Below are 23739 nucleotides of genomic sequence, written 5' to 3' on the forward strand. Positions count from 1 at the left end.
ATTATTTTCTGTCAGCTTTCAAAGTATTATCTAAACAAAAGGGAAATACAACATGATGCTTGTACAGTACTAGCAGCAGTTAATAGGCAAATGTATCCATGCCAGAACTGCAGTCAGACACCACCCTCTGTATCGTCCTTCACCTATGAACAAAAATGGTTTAAATACTAGTCTGCAACTATTTTTATAGTCATAAATCTGTGTGTGTATGCATGCATGCATCTCTCTCCTTTCTTCTCTGCCTCCTTTTCTCCTCTTATATTTCAAACCTGTCAAGAGACACTACTATGCTGTAGTGTGGAGGTATAGAATATCCACAATAAAGTCAATGGGATAGTGACAAAAAAAGCCTGTGGTCTCAAGTGTCATCTGTTTCTTCTAAAACTTCACAGCCTTCACACTGTCTTCTGCAACTTGGTCTTAACTTTATGGTTTTGCATTGTAATGAAATCACTTGCAGGAAAGCATGTTTTAACATATGACTCTTTCCTCCCTTTGCCTTGCTCATCTGGCCTAACTGAACGTAACTCAGGACTGATAGTGGTTTGCATGGAGCTGACCATTGTATTCTGCTGAGCTTTGGAACCACACATAAACATAAACTGTCAGCAGTTTTTAATGACAGAACAGCTTAATGCAGCAAGCTGTTAAGAAGAAAGTGTAGTAAATCAACAGCAACGACCTATTGTTTTTGTGATAGAGCAAAAATTAGGAAATTATTTTAGGTGTTGTATGTATCTTATTTAGCTGTATGAAATAATCAAATTTTACACCCTGGAATGAATTGTATGCTTGTTGAGGCCTGCAGGTATAAGTATGTGGATGGGGCTGAAGACAATAAATGCAACTTCACGTTTATTCTTATTGGTAATTCATAAAATCCCCACAGAGCCTGAAACTTGTTTAGCATAATAGCAAGACTATATTCTGAGCTGTTTTCTTTCAATTGTAATGTTGGGCGCATACTAATAAACCAAATGTCAGCCAAATACAGGGAGAAAAATGTAGCATATGAATATCATTGTATTTAATATTTCTCAAAAAGTACCATTTCAATAAACTGCACTCCTATTTAATTGCTTACTTTAAGTCATTGGGGAAATTTTAGAGGTTGAAATGCAGATCCCCAGTGCTCAGATAGAATATGACATTAATTTGCTGCCAGAAGGCTATACTGCATGCATGCTAACTGCATACATATCAGCTGCTTCATATAAAGTCTCATCGTTCTAGTTACTTGACTTAACATGTACTTTGACACGAAACAAATCTTAATTAAAGCATTAGAACAATAATTCCAGGCACACAATGACATGTCCTTACTATGCATTGTCAGCTTTTTTCGTTTACTCACAGTTATAGTAACTTGCTGCCAGAATTTAAACAGTTATTCCAAGAAAGGTTTCTTTCTTTATATTTAGAAGAAAAAATCCCATCAGGAGGTTTCAATAAGCCTCGAAGTGTTAGAATGTTGGGAATGTATTTCATTTTCTCATGAAAGCAAAGCTGATTTTATAATCATAGTCTGTAGGAGGATCTCTGTATATATAAAGATTAATTTCTTATGGGAAATTATCAAAAAGATATGAGGTCATAACAGGACATAAATGATCCATTTCTGTAACTTCAGAACTAGTAAAAGAAGAAAAAAAGGTGAACAACATGCAGAAATTCTGCTTGTGCTCTTTGAGAAAAAGTGTTAATATATCCTCTGAATTGTATTGCTAATTTTTGTGCCTTTTTTGCACAGTGTATTCATGAAATGCTAAAGATGAAATTTCATATTACAGTTAATATAGTCATAACGAGAGGAGTTTAGATCCCAGTAGTGCTGGGAAACTTACCCCAGCTCATCTTTAGTTTGATCATGCCAGTGTTGATAAGAGAATCCAAATAGACCTTGTCGGGTACATTGCTGTATTATGCTTTGTTGCTGTGTCCTGTTATTTCTGAGTTAATTGCAAGTTCCCTGATAATTTATTTAGAAACTATAACTGTAAGAAGAAAAAAAAATGTGCTTACATTGCACTGTGTCTTCAGGGCTGAGAGCTAAGATTTATGTGTCTAATAGAAACGGTAAATGTTTGCTCTAATAAACTTACCCCAATTCTATTCTAAATAAGATACCATTTCTTTGGACTTAGGGGTTTTTGTTACTGATGTTTGTTTTCCTTGAATAGAAACAATTTAAAATTCAACTTATCTTAAAATGCTGAGAATTTCTAGTATTAATTCTGATTCTGATTTGTGGATGAGCTGTAGAGGGAACACTGACCTTCTGGTTTATATTTTGTTTTCTAGCTGGTAGCTGGGAGCGTTGTGATGGCATTTGAGGAAGTGTGTCCAGATAGAATAGATCTGATCCACAAAAACTACAGAAAGCTCTGCAACTTGTTGGTTGATGTGGAAGAATGGGGCCAAGTTGTTATAATCCACATGTTAACTCGATATGCACGTACACAGTTCGTAAGCCCATGGAAAACGGTAAGTTTGCAAGTCTTTTAATTATTATTGTGTGCTTGAGTTCTGAATTATTTCCTATTTTGTTTACGCTTAGTTTTTAAGATGTGTTTTTTATGCAGGCTTTAACAAAAATGGAAATCAAATGAATAAGCCTTAACTGTTTAAGTCTTCACTAATACATGGCTTCCATCCTTCATAGTGTGAAAATTCTTTTTGTAGGCTCTCACCTGTTGTAATGTACCCCATTAGCAGAAGGGACTTGGCTTTCTGTGCTGTAGGTAATTTTATGTGAGTCAGCATTAAAAAGGTTTGCCATTCTGCCCCGAAACTGGATAGATTCTACTTTCATTGTGAATTTGAATACACAGTGCCACAGCATACTGAACTCTAGCAGAGTTTAGCAAAGAAATGTAATAATCTCAGAGGCTATGTGGAGACTTACATGTTTGTTCTTGAAATGTGTACTGTAAATATTGTGACATATTTATTTTGTAATAAATTATAAGTATATCCTTAAAATTTAGAAAAAATAATATACCAAATAAAAATCCTACCACTTGTAGCAACAGAATCAAAGAGCTTAAGAAATTAATGCAATTGACATTGGTTTCAGTACGGTTTTAATTCTAAGTAACGGTTTAAATTAAAAGAATACTTCTGGAAAAAAATTAATAAAACTGCTCCACAACTCTGTTTGTTTGTATTTATTATTCAGACTTGGGGTGTTACTGCTGTTAAGTTTTACCACCTAATTTGAAACTAATTCTTATATAAAGATGTACATGTTCATTGATCTGTATAGTGTTTTGCGATAGTAGTTGGAGATGGACTTTGTACAGTCACATAAAAGGATGTTTGGTGTACCAAAGTGTAATGAATATAAAATGATCCCAGAACCTAGAGAAAGTTACATCATTTGATTTCATTTCAGGTTAAAATTATGTTGTAAGAATGTTTCTTTCCATAAAATTGCTTAAAATAAGGAAAGCCTTTTATATAATGAGACAGAATATTTATTGTATGTTGCTTGTTGTAAGAAAGCTACTTGCATTCTTCACCCTCTGAACTTCAATTTTTAAGAAGAATCAAAATCAGTAATTTACTTTACCTAAAGATACAGTTTCACAATTGGTTTCATCCAACTTCAGTCTGTGATTGGATAAAGGAAGAAAAGAAGGGGATGACCTGTCTTGGACTGAGCTTGGAGGTCTTGATAGTATTAGATTTCTTTCTCACTATAATGTACATTTTTCATTGAGACCAGCTGAATGACAGTTACTGCTGTGACTTCTGCTATACAAATTTAAAAGGTTCATGTAACAGTCCTGCTGGTATCAACCTAAAATTGTTCATCAGTGGTATAGTATTAATAATACTTTGTTTCCACTTTCATGAGCTTCAGTGTAAAATTTAGTTTGTCTACCTATTCAGCAATTAAATTAGCAGATTTATTTTTTTTTTCTGGGGCTAGTTGAAATGCATGCCTTTGTCAATAGGTTCTTAAATGAACACATCATACAACAGGGCATCTTGTGCAGTAGAAGAGATTTTTAATTTAGTTTATTTGCATCATTATGGATCAGTATTTAGGCTGTTTATATGTAAATGTACGATTTGAGGAACAATTAAGTGTTGACAAAGTAGATTGCAGTCATATCAATTGCAGTGTACTTTCCATAATTTTTCTAACTGACATCTTTGATGATAAATAGTGGATGCCAAGTCAAAGCCGATTATACAGTGCACTAGGAATTCATAGCGCTGTCAGGGAGAAGACCGATTGACTTTAAATTTACATATTAATGAGAAGATTTGTTAAGAGGGTGCTTGACTATAGAAAATAACAGCACATTTATAGGGCACGACACTTTATAAATAAAGCTGATGCAGGAAAATGGAAATTAAACCTATCAGATTAATAAATTCAAGACTGCTAAAATGCATATTTGCATTTTTATTCACTAAAATTTGCCTTACTTTTTAAGAAACATATGCTTCTTTTGTTCAAGTTAAGCTAATTTTCAACAAGTAACTGTTTAACATTTTGATTTTGTATGTGTTTAGAACCCTAAAGAAAAATTCTGAAAAATTACTAGTTAGGCAGAAAAATCCATTTTTGAGCAAAATGTTTGAAACTATTGCAGGACTCTTAATTGAGTTACTGATTAACTGAGAATACTTAGTTTTATATTCCTATTTTTAGCTTCTTGGTTGGTTGGGATTTTTTGTTCTCGTCATGAGTACTGTGAAGAAGGATATCTTTGTTTTATTCTGTTAGTCTCAAAATACTTACAGGCTGGTTTTGAAGTATTTATATGTTTATGAATAACCTTTTTTTTTCAAATGAATAGTATCCAGCTTTAAGATGTATTAAATTACATGACAGCAAAACACTTATTGTGGAATGAGAAATTCTGCCCAGAAAAAATTGGACAGAACAATTTCAGCCATTTTCTGTGCAGTGACATATTTGATACCAGATTACACTGAAATGTATTCCAGCTTGAATTTTTTGCCCAACACCTTTCCCAGAAGTTATTGGAACTGCTGAGTTGTTTGTAAACAGCTCCTGAAGCATTGCAACTTACAGCTTAATATACGAAGACGTTTAAAACAAAGAAGCTATGGTTTGCACAAAACTGTTGAGTTGCAATCTATCAGTTCAGGAAACAATTTTCAAACTGAGCAGCCATCTCTGTTTCAGCAGGGAGACAAGGATTACAGGAGGCAGTGACTTGATTCAACTCTCCACTGCTGAATGTGTGTGCCATTTTGGAGGCTTTTTTCTAAAAACAATGGAGTTGGTCAGAAATTTTGACAGTCATTGTAGACAACGAAATGTAGCTCTAGCCTCTTGAGGGGAGAGGGAAAGAAAGAAATAAAACATCAACAACAACAACAACAAAAAAATCATACTCTAAAAGCTGCTCAGCTTCATTTTGGGCAATTACAGGTTACGGAAATAATCTTCCTTGGTGTTCCACTAAGATTGGAGGAAGAAAATGGACTTCAATTAGTGAAGTTATTTATAAACGACAAGTTATGAAAAGCATGTTGCAAGTTTACATTTTTGGGATTATAAATACTTATTAAATTATTGAAGCATTGATCAATTCAAATGCTTAAAAGTTGAGATTGACATCACTTATGGGTGGTACAGAATGGGAATACAGCCTAAAGAAAACGACCTTAGAAAATGAAGACTTTTAGGAGAAAAATAGCAACTTTTTCAATGTGTATAGCTAAAACCATTGATCATGGAAAACAGCCTGGGTCCTGAAGAATAAAAAAGTAAAAGATGAAAGAAAAATATTGAGCTGAAAATTGAGCTGAAAACATCTTAAAACATCTGTTGATTTGTTTCAGTGATATTCACACATCAAAAATTAGTGGCATATTTGTTCTGATGGAAAAACAGGTGTTGCTGCTGTTCAGGTTCAGAACTAAGTTATCACAGTTTCTTCTTGTCTGGCATTTTTCCAACCATAAACAAACAAACTTGTGAATACACTCTCAAAGAAATGGTTGATCCAAGATAATTTGAACTTTTGGATAAAGTACTTATTGTTCCTTATGGTCATTTAGAGATGTGTCATAACCAATCAAGAATTGTACCTGACATTATATACAGTGAGAAATGTGCAGTCTCAGAAGACTACAATTTCCTCTTGGCAATCAAACAGGTCTTTTTCATATAGAAGAAAAATTAAACAAAGTTTTATTTTTGCAAAGAGAAAGCTAAGAAAGCGTATTTTGCAACTTTTCTGTATGTCCTGAGAAAACCTTGATATATCAATGAAAAGGTCACCTAATATCCTAGACAAAGAACATCACATGGGTAGGTGCCCAGAACAAAATTTATGAATATGGGGCATCCGGAAGGCACATAAGTACGTAAGAAAACATTCACATTATTTCTGAGCACGTTACTTCTTTCATGAATTCAGTGCTTTGGTCAGTACCCTGGAAACAGGAAAGAATACCTACAGGTATGAACACAATGAAGGCAAGAAAATAAAGGAAAAGTTTTCTTCTTTGATAACTACTTTTGCCTATTTTGTCCTTCATTTTTAGCTTAAGGTTCTCCATCTGCCTCTTTCTGGTACCTGTTGGTAAAGATCTTAAAAGATCATTGAGACTGTATTGGTCATTGTTTTATGGAAAATCTGATAAGAAATGTCAATGGCACGTACAGTGTAAACCCTTTTTTGGGGATTCTTATTCCCCGGCAGATGCTTGCATATGAAAAGTAGGTTGGTTTTCAGCATCATCTGACTGTATTAGCCCAGTATGAAGTTTATAGAGTGAGGGTTAGAATCAGAAAATATAATTCCTAATGTGACCCAAATATTTGTTCAGTTTGTCACAACAACCATTAATAGTCACTTCAGTATCTGTTAGCTGAAACCATATTTGTCTCTTCAAATAAGCAAACTTTAAAAATCCAGATATTCTGTGCAAGGAAGCATGAAATCTTGTTTGGCTAGAATATGATACCTTTTCTCTAAATAATACAAACTGAAGTATCAGTTTCCATTGTAATTTATTGGAATTATGTATTGTCCTTCATACAAATGTACTAATCGGTTACACTTCCAGTATAATTCCAACACACTTGTTTGAATAGAGTTGTAAAATGAAAATGTTCCTCAGGAACGAGTGCTGTAGTGTCTAAGTCTGTTTTAGTAGTTTCAAATCTGCATAGTTATACATATCCAACTGAAAACTCAGGTTTTCTTTGACCTGTCCCAATGGTAATGAACAGACTGTGGTTGTAATTGAAGTAAAAATTAAAGTGTCAAACATGTCAGAGTAATTTAATGATGACCTTGTGAACTTTTTCGTTCATTCCATAATACTTCACCTAAATGAAAATATGTATACACTTCTATAATTTGTATAGTAGCAACAGGTGTCCCTTATGGAGTAATAGATGCAGTGTTTGGGTAGTATGATAACTTTATATGAATATTTTATATAAATAATATATTCTACATATTACTACTTCTATGTCATGCTACCTAAACAGTGCATTATGTGTTTGCTGACTTTTGGATGGGAAGCGTTCAGTCTATTTGAGCTTAATTTAAAAGGGTGTAACAGACATACATTGTCCAGTCCAATCACTCTGTATTTCATCAGGAAGCCTCCTTATGAATACTTTATTGATAGGATAAAGGAATAAAGGTCATCTCCTGGACCACTACTTCATTACTGGAATCTTTTTAGATTCTGTTTGTGGTAAAGACAGAAATTAAGTTTCTGAAATTGTCTCATTCCTTTTAAAGCAACTTTGTTTCTTAAAGCTGACAATACATGTAGTTATGGACCAAACAAAGCATGCTGTTCTGGTCTGGTGGCAGTGAAGTCTCCTTCTGCTTTCTGTCCATTGACAGTTCATAACCATAGCTCTAAACTTTATCTTGGTACTGTGATCCAGTTTTTCTCACCTGTTTTGTAATCCCCAGTCCATTCCTTTCCAAGGACTAAGGACACATGAGTGTCAGCAGAAGTTTGTTAGGTGCTATAAACTTAGATGTTCTCCTTCAATATAATGATAAAAGATTCAACAGGTGTTTTTAGGTAGGAAAAGAGTTTAACAATTGGCCTCAGTAACTTTATCTTGCTGAAGAGGAAGTATCTGAAGCCTTTCAAGTTTCGCAGAAACCAGTATGTGTTTCATTTATGTAAGGGTCTGGTGTTGATCTAATGCCATAGGATGCCCTGTCTAATCTTCAGTTGTTTGGTATCTCCTGAAGGGCCCATGCTTTCAGGAGCTGCCAGACTCATGCAGATCTTTTTTGTGCTTGAGGGGACACAAAATGTCACTAGATAGTAATGCTTACGCACTTGAAATACCCCCTTACTTTAACATTCCATCAGAGCATCTCATGAGAAGATTGTTATTAGGTTATGTTAGTCCCCTCACAGCAGCATGAACCTTTATTATACAACTAGTTAAAAAGTCAGATAACCCAAGAAGGGGGAGTATGCTTCTTTGGTTGGTATTTGAAAGGAATCCATTGTTTTGTGGGGTGGATGATCTGGTCCTTTTATTCTTTGACTCCTCAACTGCCTTTGGCTAATGAGAGAATAGTTATAGCTCACTCTAATATAGTTTGTACCTGGAGATTTCTGTGGAAACCTTGGCTTTGCGCCTTTTATGTCTTTTCTCCAGCCAGGCTGCAGGTTATGTTGGTTATGCTTTTCATTTCTCAGATATTTTTACCATGTTGGATTGTGCCTTTTTTATACCACTGGCAATTCTTTATGTCGAGCTTTAATCTGTAATTCAAGGACCTCCGTTTGTGGAGTAGATGGATAGTTCTGCCAGCATTAGATTACTAGCAAGTATGTTTGGTTTAGGTCTGCTAATCTGTCTGACAGAGGTCGATTTGAAATTTACCATTCATCTGATTGACTTTCTGAGCAGTTTGAGAATTAGTTTGATTTCACACTGAGACTCCAAATAGATCTTTTCTAGTGTTCTGAAACACGTATTTTAAACGTGGAAGGATTTAGGTAGGCATCTTCACTCACAAATCTGAGATCTATTTTGGATACATTATTAATCCTTTAGCAGAGGTCCTGGTTTAGCAAGGGTCCTGTTCATGATACAGCAAGTGGACTGCTGCTCTTGCTTGACCAATGTGTTTTTGACATTGCAGTTGAATTCATTGACTGATAAATAGTCCCCAAACTGTTCTTAACTTCCAAAGTCGGCTTATCCCAAACTCTTTTGAGAGCAGTTCTTATAAACATTGGAAGGGGCACAGAAACATAGCAAAAATCATATCACAAAAGATTCTGCATGAATCAAAGCTGTGAATGTATTTCCTTATGTCTCTGAGGAGAGAAATAGAGGTCTAAAGCTTTAAAATCAGTTATACTTAGTCTAGGAATGCAAATATTTGAATGGATTTTGAATACAAGGCTATTAGGGTAGTAGAATGGGCAGATTGTGAGTGTTCGTGCTTCAGTTTTCCATGAAGTTTTACTTTAACTCTGAGTTTGTGGATGCATGAAACTCTGTTTGGAGGTAATTATAGCATTCGTGTTATATGCTTTACTAAGTGGAAGGCACATTCTCAACTTTAATGTCACACTGAATGCAATTTCAAGCAAGAGCTCAGTTAAATGTTATCTTATTTACTTAGTGACTTTAACAACAGGCTAATGGAACTTGTTATTTGACAGTTTCTTCTTTTAAGCTGTTAATACATTATGAAGATGTCCTTAAACTGAGTGTCTGGAATAATGTTAAAAAAATTATATATGTTCTCTGGCTCTGAAATACTCACTTTGCTACTGGATTGAATAAGTCACAGCAGATGTGGAACACACAGAGTCCATTCTCAAATCCTAGCCTGGAATGCTAGTGGTTTCTGTTTCTCTGTTTACAATCAGTTCTAGTGATTCTATGACCACTTCGTGAGCACGATCATTTTACTGATCCTGGAGAAAATGAAACATGCTTTTCAAAACAACAGCAGCCTTTTAGGGACTTAGTTGGTTTCACAGCTGATTGCTGTGAAACTGCTTCTAAACTGTTTGGAAGGACAAGAGAAAGTGTGGGAACACTTTGATTTACTCCTTGAACCCTCATACTATCTCTGGAGTGTTGTAATAAGTAGGATGCAGGCTCTTCAGGAAGGACAGTCATCAGAGACAAGGAGGGGGTGTCATCCTCTATGTCAATGAACAGCTGGAGTGCATGAAGCTCTGCCTGGGGATGGATGAGGAGCTGACAGAGAGCTGACAGAGACAGGATTAAAGGAAAGGTGATGTTATAGTGTAGGTCTGCTGCAGGCCACCTGACCAGGAAGACCAAGCAGATGAAGTCCTCTATAGATAGGAAGCAGCCTCATGTTCACAAATCATGGTATTCATGGGGGACTTTAACTACCCTGGCATCTGCTGGATGGATAACATAGTGGGACATAGGTAATCCGGGAGGTTCCTGGAATGCATTGATTATAACTTCCTTCTCCAAGTGATAGTGGAGACAATGAGGAGAGGAGCTATGCTGGACCTCCTTCTCATCAACAAGGAGGTGCTTATTAGGAATACATAAGTCAAAGGCAGCCTTGGCTGTAGTGACCATGAAATGTTGGAGTTAAAGATCATTAGGGCAGTGAGGAGGGAGTACAGCAAGCTCACAGCCCTGGACTTCGGGAGACCAGATTGGCCTCTTCAAGGATCTTCTTTGTAGAATACTGTGGGATAAAGCTCTGGGGGGAAGAGAAGAGGCCCAAGAAAGCTGGTTAATAGTCAAGGATCACCTCCTCCAAGCTCAGGAGAGATGCATCCCAACAAAGAGGAAGTCACGCAAAAAGGATGGTGGGTGGATGGATACGTGGATGATAAAGGAACTCCTGGCCAAATTCAAACACAAAAAGGAAATCTAAAGAGAGTGGAAGCAAGGACTGGGAGGAATACAGAGTCATTGTCTGAGAGTCTAGGGATCAAATTAGGAAAGCTAAAGCCTAGACAGCATTGAATCAGGCCAAGGACAGCAAGGACAACAAAAAGGGCTTCTACAAATACCTCAGTGACAGAACGAAAACGAGGGAAGATGTAGGCCATCTCTTTAAAGAAACAGGAGACCTGGTTACAGTGAAAACGCTGAGGTACAGAATGCCGTCTTTGCCTCAGTCTTTACCAGCAAGATTGTCCTTCAGGAATCCCAGGTCCCGGAGGCCAGGTTGAATGGCTGTAGCAAAGAAGATGTACCTTTCGCAGAAGATGATCAGGTTAGGCAATACTTGAACACACTGGACATACCAAAGTTCATAGGCACCTATGGGATGCACCTATGAGTGCTGAGAGAGCTGGCAAATGTCACTGTGAAGCCACTCTATAATCTCTGCACTATTGTGGCAACTGTGAGAAGTGCCTGAAGACTGGAAGAAAGTGAACATCACTCCTATTTCAGAAAGGGCAAGAAGGAGTACACGGGGAAGTACAGGCTGTGCAGCCTTCTCTCCATCCCCAGGAAAGTGATCAAACAGTGAATGGAGGCAGAGGAGAATCACCAGGAGTAGTCAGTGTGGATTCACCAAGTGCAAGTACTGCCTGGCCAACCTGATGAGCTTCTGTAACGAAATCACCAGCCTGATGGATAAAGGAGGAACCATCAATATTGTCTTCCTGGACTCCATGAAGAAATCTGACACTGTCCCCCATAAGATCCTCCAAGGGAAGCTGCTGAAGCATGGGCTGGATGAGCAGTGTGGTGGATCAACACCTGGTTGAACAGCTGGGCCTCAAGGGTAGTGCTCGGTGGTGCAAAGTGGTTGGAGGCCAGGAATGAGCAGCGTACCCCAGGGGTCACCACTGGGTCCAGTCCTGTTTAACATCTTCAGTAATGAGCTGGACAGAGGGGTAGAGTGCGCCCTCAGTACATTTGTGGATGACATGAAGCCAGGGGGAGTAGCTGATTCTCCAGAAGGCTGTACTGCCATCCAGAGGGACCTCAACAGGCCGGAGAGGTGGGCTGACAAGAATCCCATGAAGTTCAACAAGTGCAGAGGGCTGCCTCTGGGGAGGAACCACCCCAGGCACCAGGACAGGCTGGGGGCCACCCATCTGGAGAGCAGCTCTGCAGGAACAGATCTGTGGTTGCTGGTGAGCACCAAGCGGAACGTGAGCCAGCGATGGGTCCCTGCTGCTAAGAAGGCTGATGGTATTGGCTGCATTAGGCAAAGTATCGCCAGCAGTCAGGAGAGGTGATCCTGCCCCTCTGCTCAGGGCTGCTGAGGCTGCACCCGGAGTGCTGTGTCCAGTTCTGGGCCCCTGGTATGAGACAGACCTGGACATACTGGAAAGGGTCCCACAGAGCACTACAAAAATGAAGAAGGGCCTGGAACATGCCTCCCATAAGGAGAGGCTGAGAGAGCTGGGACTGTTCAGCCTGGAGAAGAGGAGGTTCATGTATGCAAATACCCGAAGGGGTGGTGCAAAGAGGACGGAGCCGGGCTCTTTTCAGTGGTGTCCAGTGCCAGGACAAGAGGCAATGGGCACAAACTGGAGCACAGGAAGTTCCCCCTGAACAGCAGGAAGTACTTCTGTGCTGTATGGGTGACAAAGCACTGGCACAGGTTACCCAGGAATGTTGTGGAGTCTGCCTTGGAGATTTTCAGAAGGTGCCTGGACATGGTCCTGGGCAACCTGCTGTTTGTGTCCCTGCTTTAAAAAGGGGTTGGATCTGATGACATCTAGAGGTTCCTTCCAATCTCAATCATTCTGTGATTGTTCCATGTCAAAAAAGATCGGAGTGCTTTTTCTACAACCCTTCCCCCACCCCACCCCCCATTTACTTCTTCCATTTTCCTGATATTGCTGCTAATACATAGTAGCTGCCATCAGTTTGAGGTCAAATCAGAAATCTGGGGAAATACAGTTTTAATGCCAGCAATATCTGGCATTTCTTCAAGAAAACTTAAAGAAGTGTCTCCCACAGCTCAGTGTAGGTGCATTATTGAGACTGAGGATTGGTGAAAATAGGGTTTGGTAAATTGTTTGTGGAAGGTGATGATTGTTGATTCAATGCTATCAGTTAAAACAGTGATACTTTCATCTTCCAAGATAAGAGTCTTATTTTCAGTTCCGTGCTGGTGGTAATTAGAGTACTATCGATGTTGCTTTCTCCATTGTACCTTAACCGTACTTTCTTTTCTGCTTGGAGTCCAAAGTTTAGATGTAATGTAAGGGGCATCCTGTTCCGGTTGCTGTTTGTAAGCCCAGACACCAGTAGCACTGTTGCTGAGTGTAGATGTTCTTGCCTTAGAAAAAGTCTTATGCTCTTTGTTATGTTAAAATAACAAGAGGCTTCACTTGTGCTTGCCACCTTGAACCTACCAACTGTGTGCCACGTTAGAGGAGAACTAATATGCATCCTATACACATTGCTCTGTGGAGAGCAGTCTTTGCCATTTGTCCCTGTGTACCTCTGATACCACCTATGGAAGTGATAGCCCCACTGGCATTTTCCTAGTGTTTCAGAAGCATTGCCAAAGTGAAGATATATCTTGTTGAATTTTCCCCTTTCCTTATAACTCTGTGTAAGTGCTTATGCACAGCCGTAATACGGGAAGGCTCTGCTTGGAGTGATGCAGCACAGAAATTACATGTAATACCAGTATTCACTTTTAATTTCCGTACCTATTCAAAACAGAATTATGTATAATCAGAGTCCTACAAAGTCTCATAGCTGAAATAACAATGAGGCTCTGAGCTCTACAGTTGTTTCATCTAGCACCGACAAGCAGGATCTCCTTTCTGGGACCTCTGTTCTTCACTGGGAAAACCAAACCAAGGCAATTTAGCTAGTTCTCTAAGATGAGGTTTTTGCTCGGTGGTTTGAATTCTTGGCTATAATCTGTTTTTGCCACAGTCACAATGGAATGGTTTGATTGCTTTTGTCTTTTTCTTTCCAGACCCCAAACTGCTTAACAGAATAGTAGTACCAGTGTTACTGAAGATGAGGTTTGTTTTTGACAGCAGAAATCTTTGAGCATCTCAAAGAAAATAAATAAACAAAAGAAAACCCACATTACTCAGATAAATGCAGACTTAAAAAAAAAAAAAGTTGAGTTTTCTTATTCTGGCTGCAGTTCAGGTTGAGGCTTAAGGGGTCACTAGTGACTGAATGTTTTGATACTTTCATGTAACTGCTGTACCTATCTGGGATAATTAAAATAATTGGAAACTATTCTTATGCACAAAGAAGCCCGTAGGTTCCCGTGTTCAGTCTCCTGCCTCTTTTATATAGTACTTTTATTTCTGTTCCATTGTAATGTGTAAAGTTTGCAGTATTATTTTTTGTTGTTCTTTTGTTTTTGTTTGTTGTTGCTTCTTTTAAGTGACATCATGCTGGTAGCTTGTAACTTCATTTAAACAACTTAAGGATTTGTACTTCTTCAGGGAAGGACAGGCTCAGGATATGTGACATTTTGTGTGATAAAATTTCTTAAGAACTGTTCTTTCTTTAGAGAGTTGCTGCTTTCATGAATAGTTTATGTATTACTAGAAAAGGAAAGATGCACATGACTTCTGTTAAGACTTCCAGAAAATGAATTTTAAAGAGCTGATCTTCAGAAAATTCAACTTTGGATCATAGGCTTTCAGTCCAAAAAGAACTAACATCCTTACATAATCTAATACAGAATACTAATGAAGGTATTCCATTTAGTAGTTCATCTTACTTGTAAATATATCTTGCACTGTTGTTACATCTTTTGCATTACACTTATGACCAATTGGAATAGAGGACATTGTTCCGTGGGCATATTACAAAAAATGTGAATCCTGCATGGAGTCATGGTGTTATATGTTACTTTGTAAATTAATACAGATGGATGATTCAAATATTTTCTGTATCTTCTTCTGATTTTGTCTTTTGGTAGGATGATGATATTGTAGAAGAATACAATGAAAACAATTTCTATGAATCTGATGAAGAACAGAAAGAAAAGGACCGGAATGTGAAAAAGACTTATACTATGGACCCAGATCACAGGCTGCTGTTACGGAATACCAAACCCTTGCTTCAAAGCCGAAATGCTGCCGTATGACAAATTCCTTTTTGATAAAATATTGAACTACTAAGGATCTATTCTATTAGAAAACTTAAAAGTTTTAAAAGTCAGATCTATTCCTCTTTAAGTGAAGTGATGATTATACCATGTAGCAACTGTTAGAGGGAAGATCAGTTATTTCTTTTTTGAAATTAACTTAGCTATTAAGTAAAACACCTGAACTGAATGTCACATATGCTCCAAATATTAAACAAAATATTGGAGAATATTTGAATTCACTTTCTGTTGCATGTGACAACTATAGTATGGCTAGCTTTTAATGCTTAAGTTCTCAGCATCTACAACAGAATAGAGTGTTAGTTTTGGTGATACAGACTCACAAAGAAAATCATACTTGCTGCTGATTCATTAAGTGGTGGTTTCCTTTGAGTCTCACGTTTTAAAAGTAAGACAGTTACATACCTAAATTTCTCGTGACTCCCATACATTCTTAAAGTGTGTTGCCAGGATTCCAGGGTAGATGTGACATAACCGATGCAGTATGCTCTCCAATATTTCCAGGAAATTTTAATACGCAGGCAGTTTTTTTGAGCCAGGAAGATCCATGATGATGGTGAATCATTGTGATGTTAGTCTGATCATGGAACTTTATTTCTAACCTCAGCTAGTCTTGTTAAACAAGACTAGATGTCTTTGGAAAAGATTACCAGTGACAGTGAGTACTCATATCATCACAGATACAATACAATGGTTGCATCATGATTAAATCATCTCCTAACCCGTTCTTGATCAGCTAAACAGATTGGGTTTTTGTTTCTCCTTTGAAACACATTTCTAGACTCCAACTAATGTCTAACTTCTTTTAAAACCATGTCTTAACTGTTAGCAAACTCTGGAAACAAACAACATAGTTTTGCAATAGTGGTTATATCAGAATATAGCCTTTTGCTAAAATCACTGTTCAACATCTGTGTAGCATTTCCTCATCTCTTGCAAAAAGCAGCTGTTATAAATGTTTGCTATCACACTACATTGAGAAGAATTGTAGTTGCTTATCTTCCACATTCCATAAATCACTTTCTTTATATCTGTTAAATATGATATAGATTCTAACTTTTATGGTCTTTAAGTTTATGAAACTAAAGTTAACAGAGAGGTTAACTTTGTCAAATGAAATACTGATTCTTTAAATAGCTACTATTATACCAATTTTAGTAACATTCACAGAATATACCAGAAATGAAATTGTTTTCTCTTTGACCTTAGATTTTTGTCCATAATAAAATCTTCCTGTAGTATATTGCTGAAAATATTTCAGCTATTTCCTCTCTTCATAATTTTTATCAATTTTTGTTTATTAATTTTAAAAAAAATATTAATTGGCGTTAAGTTTTAAGGCACCAAGTTAAGTGTCATGGTAGTGTCTTCATTTTGAGTCTCTTTGTTCTGTGATTTGTTTAATTTTCATTAAGAAAGTTCATCAGGACAGTATTGTAGGGAAGACTGAGACATTACATAATCATTAGCATAAAGTTCATTATTTTTCTGTTACTTATGAGAAAATTTTAAAAATAGAAATTACTAGTTTTAAGTTGTGTATATTTCAGAGTCATCTGCTTATTCTTACTTGCTACTATAGTTCTTTCAATTGGATTTTAGACTTCAAAAGCTGTCAATTAATGCACCGGCCATTTAATAAATTGTGTGATAGAATAACAGAATAGAAGGTTTTTAGTGGAAATGAAAGAACAAGTAATATTGAACATGTATTTAATAAAAGTAAAAGCACAGTTATTGTAGGATTTTTTAAAAACAGAACAACAAAAAAAACAAACACATGAGATCTCTTCATTAATCAGCAGACCTAATTTTAGCAGTAATGGGTGATTAAATGTGATATCATTATGATCACAATTTGAATTACTTAGTTGAATTACTTAGTTTTCTCTGTTTGGCCCTCTTCCTCTTTTTTATATTATACTACCCAGTAAATACTGGGAATGATGAGAGGTACCTACTACTTTTGATTTTTGGAAACAAAAATATCTTCCTCCTGGTGTTTCTCTCCCAGACTGTTTTCTTGATTTCAAAGAACATGTGTACATGCTTTGCTTTCTGAAGAGGCAGTTGGTAGGTCAGCAAGTGTGAATTGAATGCGATGCATATGTTTGACTATTTTGAGTTAACATGCTGTTCTGAATGTTCTTCTTGTAGGTGGTAATGGCAGTTGCACAGCTTTATTGGCATTTGGCACCAAAATCTGAAGCTGGTATTGTTTCTAAATCATTAGTGCGTTTACTCCGTAGTAATAGGTAGGTCAAGTCTGTACTTTAAATTGCTATCTGTACTTTTCTAAAAAAATAAATTGTTACATACTTATTTATCTATAGCTATACATATAAATAAATTACTATCGCACTACTAGAGTTTTGTTGTAACATTGTCCTGTAAAATACTAATTTTTACTCATATGTGAGAATAATTACATGTAGTTCCCTCATTTTCAGTCTCACTTTCAGTGATCATTCAGCATCATAAGTGTTTCATTCTTAATTATAACTGTCTTTCTGAGAAGACATGACTGCCTAGTGAACATACAAATGTAGATAGAAGCATGCAAATGGGGATAGTACTAACTAGTTAGCTTAGTTTCTTGATTTGTTTAATTACTGGAAATTATTTGAAATGTCTATCTTGTAGTTCTTTACTGTCTTGCTAAGCACTCAGTCTTCAGATGTGCATTTTATTTTTCTTCACCGTATATTGGTAACTTCGTGTTGACAGAAAAACTAAGAGTGATACTTGTTAAATTACCAGTTGCTACTGCTCAATCCCCTGTTCCTTAGTCCTTGGACTGTGTCTTAAACTACTACATGTAGTTTATATTTCATTCAGTATAACTAACTTTGACTTAATCATCTTCAGTGTTACTTACTCATACTTTACTATGAAGGGTTTCACTGACCACATGCTTCATAAGATTGATAATACTCACGTGTGTTTGTGTGCGTGCATGTGTGCATGTTAGGTAGATTTGGCGTATTATTCCAATATTTGCCTAAAAGTTTTTTCCCTCAGTTTTTAGATCTTAAACTTCTATATATCTATATAAAACACCTTGAAGGTTTGATAGCAGTTACAAGATGTTTTCAGAATAACTTCTTGGCTAAATATGATATTCTTGGATAGCTGAACTGTCAAAATTATTTATTTTTAAAAAGTAAGTCAAATCAGGCAGACAGCTTTAAAAAGAAAAAAATTGCTGTATTTGTGTCTGACAAGATTACTTGACTTAGATGGGCTTCATGAGCACAGTCACCATAGAGCTCTTTCTCTACAAACTTTTGCAGCTCACCTATGGCTAACATATCTACCTTTTAAAAGTTTGACTACTGAAGTAAAATTGGGCTTGTTAGAGAATTCACACTTTCATTTAAAATAAAAATGAATTGCTGTTATTTTTGTGCTTGGTTCTATAGTACAATATGCTTCCCATTCTCCTTATGAAAATAGCAAAAGCAGTTTGGCATTTTTACAGGTAATGTGTAGAACTACGCTCATACTCACAGGTTGAATGGCTTAATTTTGCATGTTGTTTATTCCTCATTTATCCTCAAATTTCTTCAAATTAGAAATCACCTCTTTCTTGTGTTTCAACTAGCACCTAAAACGGCACTAGAGTTCTGATTTTCGTGTTGAATAACTTGTCTATTCTCTATCACCAGTCTGTGAGAAACATTTTTGCTATTAGAGCCACTATGAAATAAGCTTTTGTTGTTTGCCCTTGAAGTTACATGCCTGTGGCCTTTAAATTAATGTCAAATATGTTATAATCTAGCGAGGATATAAGTGCTTGGGAGAACATTTCATAGTGACTTCCAGTCTTGGTTCCTGATGCTCAGCTGGCTGTTTCCATGTACCTATATAAGAATTACGTAAAATTATGTTTAAAAGATACTATGTTCTTCTGTATTATTACCTTTCTTTTTAAACAACAGGTGTAATATCTACAGGACTATTAGACAATTTTTAATTAGAGGAGATAATGGATGAGGTGATTTGATTTCTTTATTAGGATGAGATTTACATCACAGAAGAATTTGAGAACTCATTTAGAAATTTTGTTTGCAAATTATTTATTGGTCTGTAAGTGATTAGTGCAGAAACTCTGAAGTTTAAAAGCTTCAGACTAGTATTCAAATTTCCTTCTGCTCACTCCTATTGAGTATGAGGCTACCTTCTAGTGAGGTATATTAATATATTAATTAAAACATCCTCCTAAGATGCTTAATGTTTTTATGTTTAGAATATTACATATTTCTGTTGTCTATATCCTGTCAAAGTTTATTAAAGTGCTGCTTTTTTACAGATGTGTGAGTCTGTCTATATATTCTAAGTGAAAGGAAAGCTTGGCCCTTTTGGGGAATTAATAGGAATTTTTTTATGAAATGAATGAACTGTTTCTTACTAGTTATTCAAGTATCAGCTGTTGTAACTAACGCGCTAGTTTGCACAGTACAGATGAAGTCCATATCTTGCTGTGGTGGACAAAACATGAGGTTTTTGTGAGGTATGTCTGGAGATGCCAGAATGTAGATGTTTTGTATAAGATGGAGATGTTTTTTTAGAAGAATTACTAATTTTTAGTTTAAACAAGGACCCTAACGCCAAGAAGAAGAATTGCACCATTATACTGGTATTAGTGTTTTTTTCTCCATATTGAAGTTTTTAAAAATGAGAGCCTGGTTTCATTGTTCCCCTTCTTGTGAAGCACGTCATAAACTTGTATCAGTTGGCAATAAGCTTTTTCCATATTTGAGGGATGTCAAATGTATAACTTACTTTTGACCTGAGTATAATTGAACTTTCTTTGCCATAATGCATTATTCTGTGTTTCTGTAATTTTGTAGAATAACTTTTGTTTTTCTTTTCAAATTCTAGGGAGGTGCAGTATATTGTTCTGCAAAATATTGCCACTATGTCAATTCAGAGAAAGGTATACCATGTTCAGAGTTTCCACAATTACAGTTTATGTTGAACTCAGGTGAACTATTTATCTATGTATGTTGCATTTTTCAGGGCATGTTTGAACCTTATCTGAAGAGTTTCTATGTTAGATCAACTGATCCAACAATGATCAAAACTCTGAAGGTAAGCTTAAAAGAGAATTTACCTCTACATTGCTGTAGAAAATACTATTTGCAACAGGAAAGCAAAATTTTCTTGTGCAGCTATGACACGCATTCTATGCTCTTCCTTTTTTCGTTAAGTATAGTAGTATTGTAGCTTTTAGTTAAATCCACACATGTCCTTCAGGCTCCTATTTGAAAGTTCACTTCCTAGCAACGTTTAGGTAGCAGGTGCACTGTGTTTTTCCACTGCATCTTCTGGTACTTTTCAGTACAGAGCATTACAAAAGCTAGTTCTTTTTAATTAACTAGCCATTTGAGCATTTAGAATTTGATTGTTTTCATAGAAGGAAACATCTTCTCACATGAAAAGAAATGAAAACTTACTCTCTTTGATACTGTTTGATTAAAAATAGTTCAAATCTGTTTCACTGAATAAAATGGGAGTCAAATATGGGACAAAGTCAGAGTACCAAGTTGCCTTTGAGGTCAGCATTTGGTGTAAGAAGGATTTTAGATTTTCCTCTAGTTCACACCTCAGTGTGTTTGTTCAGCTATTTTTTTCTTGTTTTCTATATTCCTGGTCCTTAATAGATGTGAAGTCCTTGACAAAACAATAGCTAAGAATTGTCTACTATTAAGTGCCTTCTGTTTTGTTTTAGATTGTCACAGACACTTGTGTTTAGGAGTGGAATACACGGAATGTATGTTTCTTAAAATGACATTATTTTATTGATACTTTATAATTTTGTTATTAATTGATATACTAGTGAAGAGATGAAGAATGAGAAATTGTGCTGTTTTCTTTCTATCTCAATTCTTATTCACTGGCTGAAAAATCTATGTCAGTTTGCCCTGTTACATAAGATAACTTGTGCTTTTTTTTTTGTTGTTCTATTGTATCTGCTTTAAGATAGATGGATCAGAACTGTGGCAGCATTTAAGATGCAGGAACACGCTGGAATTCATCTACTGCACTGTTTGATTACTGTTTTGTTTTCTGTTTCTTTCTCAACATCAAGTTTGCTTTTTTGTTAAGTACTTAGCATTGACCTTATATTTTCAATGGGTTATCTGTTCTAACCACAAATTCTCTGTTATGGTTTTTAGTAAGCAGCTCATAGCCTATCATTTTCTGTAAAGTTTTCATCCCCCTTTATCAACATTACTGTGCATTCATGTGTTGAATTTGTTATTTTCTCAACCAGCCACTGAATATTTGAAGTTTTCAATGCAGCTGCTCTAGTCAGACTTCACCTTCATTTTTGTGAAAGCTGTAGTATCAGCAGAAAATTGTGTCACCTGTCTTCTTACCACTTCCACGGTTCACATATAAATACATTGAAATGCAAAAGATCAACAAAGTTAATTCTGAGATCCTATCAATAGCTTTCCTGTACTGTAAAAACAGTCACGTTCTTTCTGCCTATTCCTGTCTTTAAACCAACTGTTCATCCACTTGCTTCATGTGCTATACCAGGCTCTAAGAGCCTCTGGAGGTCTTATCAAATTGGTCCCGAAATACCAATGGATTGTATCTATTAAGTGTTCTTGTCTGTGTGCATCCAACTCAAAGAATACCAACAAATTTATGAGGTATGAATTCTTTTTACAGAGCTAGAGTTTTCTTATTCTTCCATTTACCTCATTTAAATGTTACTGGAATTTTTTCTTCAAAGTTAAAACAGACTGGGAGCATAGCATCTTAATGGCATATGCCTGATGGTACATATCATCCTCTTGCTCACCAGGAGTAAGGAAGAGGCCTTTCAGGTTCTGATGTTGTTGATTTTGATTGAGGTCTGAACACTCTCAAGATGCAACTGTTCGTTTTCTGAGTTACATGTCTTTTACTGCAGTTCATATGAATGTAATGGACATTGCATTTATCTCTCCCCAGCTGCAAATGTGCTTTCCATTATTTCTTCTTACGGTGTCACATGGTTCTTATATCTAAAGCCTGTGGTATCACATAGGAAACAATACTGCTGAAAGTATTTCAGGTCCATTTGATATGCAGTGCAACACTGTAAAACAAGAGCTCATAGAAAATGCATCACTGAACCCTAGAGTCCTGTTTTGAAAACCTTGCATGTGCTTGCAAGGAGAATTTTCCTCCTGAGTGCAATGCTGCTATCAGTTTATTCTGAAATCTGGTATACACTATTGAATTCCAAGTAGTATATTTAATAGTATTATAACTTATTTATATGCAATAAAATTATTTTGTATATGTGGTACTGTTTATAGAATTTCATTTTAGCTTTTAATATTTTTTCTTTCAGCTTGAAATCTTGACAAATTTAGCAAATGAAGCCAACATATCAACTCTGCTACGAGAATTCCAGGTTTGTACAAAAATGTATTCTTTTGAAATGAAATGCTTTCTGTTGTCCAATTGCCATTGTTGGATGTTTCATTTAGAGTCTTAGTCTTAATATTTTCAAGTTAACATCTTTTCCAGAATGAAGTGTTCTTGGAATTGAAGTGACACCGTCTTGTATCATAATGGATAATGGTGCTTTTTCTATGTGAAAAGAAGTTTCAGTGTTTTGTTTCTTACTTTTTCCAACTTCAAAAAAAAAAAAAGAAGAAAGGAACCAACCAAAAAAAAAAAAAACAGTTGAGAACAGGCTGCCTAGCAAGATTGTGGAGTCTCCTTCGCTGGAGATATTCAAGGGCTGTCTGGACACCTACCTGGGCAGCCCGCTCTGAGGAACCTGCTTTGGCAGGAGTGTTGGACCCGATGATCTTCATAGAATCATAGAATCATAGAATATCCTGAGTTGGAAGGGACCCTTAAGGATCATCAAGTCCAACTCTTGACACCGCACAGGTCTACCCAAAAGTTCAGACCATGTGACTAAGCGCACAGTCCAATCTCTTCTTAAATTCAGTCAGGCTCGGTGCAGTGACCACTTCCCTGGGGAGCCTGTTCCAGTGTGCAACCACTCTCTCTGTGAAGAACCCCCTCCTGATGTCAAGCCTAAACTTCCCCTGCCTCAGCTTAACCCCGTTCCCGCGGGTCCTGTCGCTGGTGTTAATGGAGAAAAGGTCTCCTGCCTCTCGACACCCCCTTACGAGGAAGTTGTAGACTGCGATGAGGTCTCCCCTCAGCCTCCTCTTCTCCAGGCTGAACAGGCCCAGTGCCCTCAGCCGTTCCTCGTACGTCTTTTGAGGTCCCTTCCAACCCCTACAGTTCTGTGATTCTGTGATCATTCCAAATTCTTTAAAACATGTTCTACCGACTTGACTGACACTTTAGAAAAGTCATTAGCAGGTATTGCCAAACCTCATTTCTGTAAGTCATTTGATAAAACAATATTAGCTCCAATATATGTATATGTATAAGCAAAATGTTTTGCATATGTTGTGGAAAAGTTCTTTCCTCTTTGCATATGACATCTAGTTTCATTGCCTCAGTTCTCTGGCTGGATTTCTCTGAAATATACTAGTTCTCAGGCAGGTAGGTTATTCATAGTTTCACAGATGCTTCTGGTTAAATGACCTGAAACTTCTTTGAAGAGAAAGCTCATCAACTCTTCCAACCTTGCATGCAAACTAATTGTTGTTTTGGGGTAATTGCCCCCTGCCCTTGGCTTCCTTGA

General features: G+C 36.6%; 1 protein-coding gene across 3 annotated transcripts in view; it reads left to right on the plus strand.

Annotated features, from left to right (window-relative positions):
* The window catches only part of AP3B1 (adaptor related protein complex 3 subunit beta 1), a 160676-nt gene that overhangs the window by 38017 nt on the left and 98920 nt on the right, over positions 1 to 23739 (plus strand). For all 3 annotated transcript variants that reach the window (XM_038170319.2, XM_038170320.2, XM_038170322.2), the window contains exons 7-12: positions 2302 to 2484; positions 14871 to 15032; positions 17217 to 17314; positions 19944 to 19998; positions 20082 to 20153; positions 22417 to 22479. In XM_038170319.2, coding sequence (XP_038026247.2) covers positions 2302 to 2484; positions 14871 to 15032; positions 17217 to 17314; positions 19944 to 19998; positions 20082 to 20153; positions 22417 to 22479 — 633 coding nt within the window. The remainder of the gene's footprint in view (positions 1 to 2301; positions 2485 to 14870; positions 15033 to 17216; positions 17315 to 19943; positions 19999 to 20081; positions 20154 to 22416; positions 22480 to 23739) is intronic.

This window comes from Anas platyrhynchos, chromosome Z (genome assembly GCF_047663525.1).
Source record: "Anas platyrhynchos isolate ZD024472 breed Pekin duck chromosome Z, IASCAAS_PekinDuck_T2T, whole genome shotgun sequence".
Classification (NCBI taxonomy): Eukaryota; Metazoa; Chordata; class Aves; order Anseriformes; family Anatidae; genus Anas; species Anas platyrhynchos.